This window comes from Pundamilia nyererei, unplaced genomic scaffold (genome assembly GCF_000239375.1).
Source record: "Pundamilia nyererei isolate P.nyererei 1_Seehausen unplaced genomic scaffold, PunNye1.0 scaffold00332, whole genome shotgun sequence".
In the NCBI taxonomy this organism is placed as follows: Eukaryota; Metazoa; Chordata; class Actinopteri; order Cichliformes; family Cichlidae; genus Pundamilia; species Pundamilia nyererei.
In genome coordinates, this window is record NW_005187733.1 from 306,294 (window position 1) to 310,392 (window position 4,099).

The 4,099-nt window shown below is 38.3% G+C and overlaps 1 protein-coding gene across 1 annotated transcript in view; it reads left to right on the plus strand.

Annotated features, from left to right (window-relative positions):
• Positions 1-2,666, plus strand: part of LOC102210015 (proline-rich nuclear receptor coactivator 1-like) — a 4,462-nt gene extending 1,796 nt beyond the window's left edge. Inside the window, exon 2 of the mRNA XM_005751892.1 lies at positions 1,358-2,666. Coding sequence (XP_005751949.1) covers positions 1,358-1,828 — 471 coding nt within the window. The 3' untranslated portion in view covers positions 1,829-2,666. The remainder of the gene's footprint in view (positions 1-1,357) is intronic.
• The last annotated feature ends 1,433 nt before the right edge of the window (positions 2,667-4,099 follow it).

The following is a 4,099-nucleotide window of genomic DNA, read 5'->3' on the forward strand; positions in this document are numbered from 1 at the left end:
AAATAAATAAATCAGGAGTCTGTAACAGTCAACAACTGGATTTTTACGCAAAACATTGGTGTCAATAAATTCGTTCCTTTAGACATTACCATGCCTACATAAACAGATGGGAATTTGGATATACAAGCACAGAAGATAATAACAAATGAGGAAGGTTTGAAGCGTCGACGAGTAAGCCAGTTTCTCCAAAAGTGAAACCTAAACTACAGGCTGTGTGTTTGTCTCAGCAGCTGTGAGAGAAAAACTGTTCAAGCAGAAAAGTTATAATTGTACACACAGATGAGTCCAAATGACTCATAATGTTGATGTGTAAATACCGGTGGTAGAAATAAGCAACTTTTTGACATCAGCTTTACCACATAAACCTAAAAGATGATAATGTGCGACTTTTTTTATATGCATAACAGTGGAACCCCGGCTTAGGAAGACCCCATTTAACAAAAAATTCAAGTTACGAAGGCACTTAACAACAATATTTCTGCCCGTGGTACAGCAAAATGCCCGCGTAACGAAATAGATAAAATAGAAAATTTTAAAAAATTAAATTAAATTCCATAATGTTATGTACATGTACACGTATGTATGCATGCATACGTATGCTTTCTTCAACCTCCGCCACCTCCTCCTCCACCAAGAACTTCGTCTTCAGCCAGCATCGCCTCACTCAAAAGGCGATGGAAAAAGGTGCTTTGACTTAGGAAAATTTTGACTTACGAAAGACCCTCTGGAACTAATTAATTTCATAAGTCGGGGTTCCACTGTATTTTGTTTTCAAAGCCAAATGTTTCAAGATTTTATGATTGTAGCATTCAGTAATTGATTAAATGCTATTTAAATTAAGTGATAATTTTGGCTCCTAAGGCTGATTGGAGGGGCGGGGACAAAAGTGATTAAATGGTTAGCCATGTTGCACTTATTTCCTATTCATCATGTCTCCAAATTCTTGTTTTTGTTTAGCTTGAGCCAAGATGCCGAAAGAACCTTTAAAACCCAAGATTTTATCTAAACGCATCTATGCTGATATTTTGAGCTTCCAACTATGCATTTAGCCCACATTTTACAAGCAACCTCACTCTGGAAATGTTTTTGTAAGGTCAAAAACATCCCCTACTGTGGTCCCTACACTATGATTAATAAGACAGCCACTGTGACATCACGATGACATCAGTTAACCACAGTGTTAACATTTTGGTCACTGAGATGTACGTGTGTGTTTTGGAGTAATAAATGACCGTATTTAGACAAGAGGGTGAAGTGTCAGTTACTAGCCAAGTCTGCAAAGAAGCAGACGCCTGCCATTTAGTTTAAAGTTCAATGAATATTAATCCAGTTTTATTTCAAACTTTGTGTTTTGCAGCTGCTGAAATTTAAAGGTGGCAGATTGGAGCGAGGGGCTGCACAACCAGGGGGTCAAGCTAACCGCAGCCTGCCTAAGCATGATCAGACCAACCATAATGTGAACACCAGGAGCCACAAGCCCAAGCAGAGCCAAACACCTGGTGTGGCTCACCCCACAAAGAAGAAAGATAACAGCACACCTAATAAACCCACCTCCGTCCATCAGGCTCAAGAGCAGAAAAAGCCCCTCCACCCCTCCAACAACGTAAAGATTGTGAATGCACTGCCTGCTGAAGCTGCACCTGAATACCTCAAAGATGGTGAGAAGGTCTATGCTGGAGCTAAGTTCAGTGAGCCACCCTCACCCAGTGTCTTACCGAAACCGCCCAGCCACTGGGTCGAAGAAGATGAGCCTATTAAGAGCAACCAAAGCCGGGAGCAAATGACTGTTCATTTGAAGTCACTGTTGAAGGTTCAGGATGCATCATGACCACAATTTGGAGTTTCAAATCAGAGCTGACCTATAGTGTCTGCTCTGCGATTAACCTTTAATACCCACAATTGGAAAATTAAAATGGAAAGTTAAATGTAGTTTGGCCCTTTTAACACACTGCAATACAATGTAGGGAGTTTTATTCACTGTAGTACAATTTCCCGTTAGCCAACATGCTGCCTGCATTTGTGAACATTTTGTGCACGTTGTGTTGTTGCTGGAAATCTGACTGACATGCTGTGTATGTCAGATGTTTATCAGATACTTCCTGACTTCTGGTAAGCTGATAAATGACTGAAAGGTTTTTTGTCACTCAGTTAGTGAGATTGTGCAAAAGTGATCTGAAGTCGCCTCCAGCAGCAAAACAATCAGTGTCTGATGTTTACGTCATGCAAAGTGATGACGGCACTTTCTTTGTGAACACTTTGGAAATGGCAGCCATGTGTTTGACTTTTTAAAGCACTTGTGTAAATGTACATAATCTATTGTAAACACACATTTGTGTATATTTTCTTGTTATTTTAACTGAGATTCTAGTTTTGTTACTGAGGTTTTTCCAGAAAAGAGAAAAAAATAGTCCCCCTGCGAACTGAGGCACTTTGTTACAGCTTCATCAGCATGAGGCACAGTGGATGTAAGAGACTGTTTTCAGTGTAAATCAGTTAGAGCAATCAGGAAGGGCAGGACACCTTGTTTTGATGTTCCAAAGCTTGACCAGCCACTTTGATGAATTCACCAGCCAGCTTAGAGCACAGGAGAGGACTTCCACGTTCTGGCAGTGTACCTTTCAAAAGGCTTGGAAAGTGGACTAATCAAAAATGGGGGGGGGGGGAGAAAAGGCATGACCTTAAGTTACAGCTGCTAGCTGAAGTTCTTTCCCTTCCCTCAACACGGGTCCAGCTGGTGGAGAGTCGAGAGTCAAATCAGGGACTGTGATGCTGACGGGGCTGTTGAAGCCTCAGTGAAAGCAAGATAATGACGACGATGTGAAAAGTCGCACAAACCAGCTGCTGCAGAAAGCCAGTATCCTGCATCCACACCAAGTGCTTTTTCTTTTCTTTTTTTAAATTTATTGCACTGATATAAAAAGTGTGTACACTTTAAGTTTGCTTTTTCTTTGTGTCCACCAAGCACTTAGCCTTTTTTCTTTTTTGTTCTTCTTAGTTTTTATTTTTGTCCCCACACCAGAAAACTGTTTACAAAACAGTATCTGAAGTACATCTACACATTAATGTTTCAGGGACTTCATGGCAGTAAAATTAAAATAACAATTTTCAGTTTTTGTTGTTTTTTTTGTTGTTTTTTTTGACAATCAGTGATGTAAAATTTTGTTATAATGAATCAGTAACTCAGCTGTCCTCATTTTTATATGAAATGCCAGGATTAGAGTGAGTTGATTAAATAATTTGTTTTGAAGTCACTATATTGAAAAAAAAAAAATCCCCAAGCATTTGTTGTTTCTACCTCCTGAAATCTTCTAAAGACATTTTATTGTTTCGCTTTTGAATTTGGAAAATTGTAAATTGGATGTTGAGCTACTATCAGACATTTTATCCATGGATGAATTGTTCATTCCTGCTGCCTCAGACACTGGGAATGATTGATTTGTGCTATTATGTGGTAATAGAGGCAGGTAAACATGCAGTAAGTGAGGATGTCTAAATGAGGAGAGAACGGAGTCACAGCAATGTTTGTGTGCTATGTGTTATTTGCTGAATAGAAAAAAAAGAACAAAGTAAGTTGAAAAGAGATTAATTTTTAAAGTTTAGCTTTTTCAGTGAAAGCAAGGACATAAAGGAGAAATCGCTGTTGTACACACACATCACAATGTTTCCACACTTTAACTTTTTACAGATGTTTAAGGCTCACTTGGACAAAATCAAGTTTTTTTTTTCTTTATTTTTGTATGACTTCTTTTTTTCCTAAAGGGGACTTGATTTTCACTCACATGCTCATGCCATGTACCTCTTACCTGTATTTGTGTTTCTTACACACATGATTGTTTACCAGGAGTGAAGTATGTGTTAAAGTTAATCATCTTATGATTATGTACCATAAGTTTTTTTTTTTTTCTCTCACTTTTTTAACTTACTTAATTTTCATGGATGCAGGCAGTTGCTGGATCTTTTTCTTTGACCTCTGTGACGTCGCTTGAATGGAAAATTGTATTAATGTAGCAAGAAAAACTGCCCATTTCATTGCAGTGTTTTAAAATCATTTCATTCCATTTATAAGAATAAGCATAAAAATTTGTCCATGCCACAATTT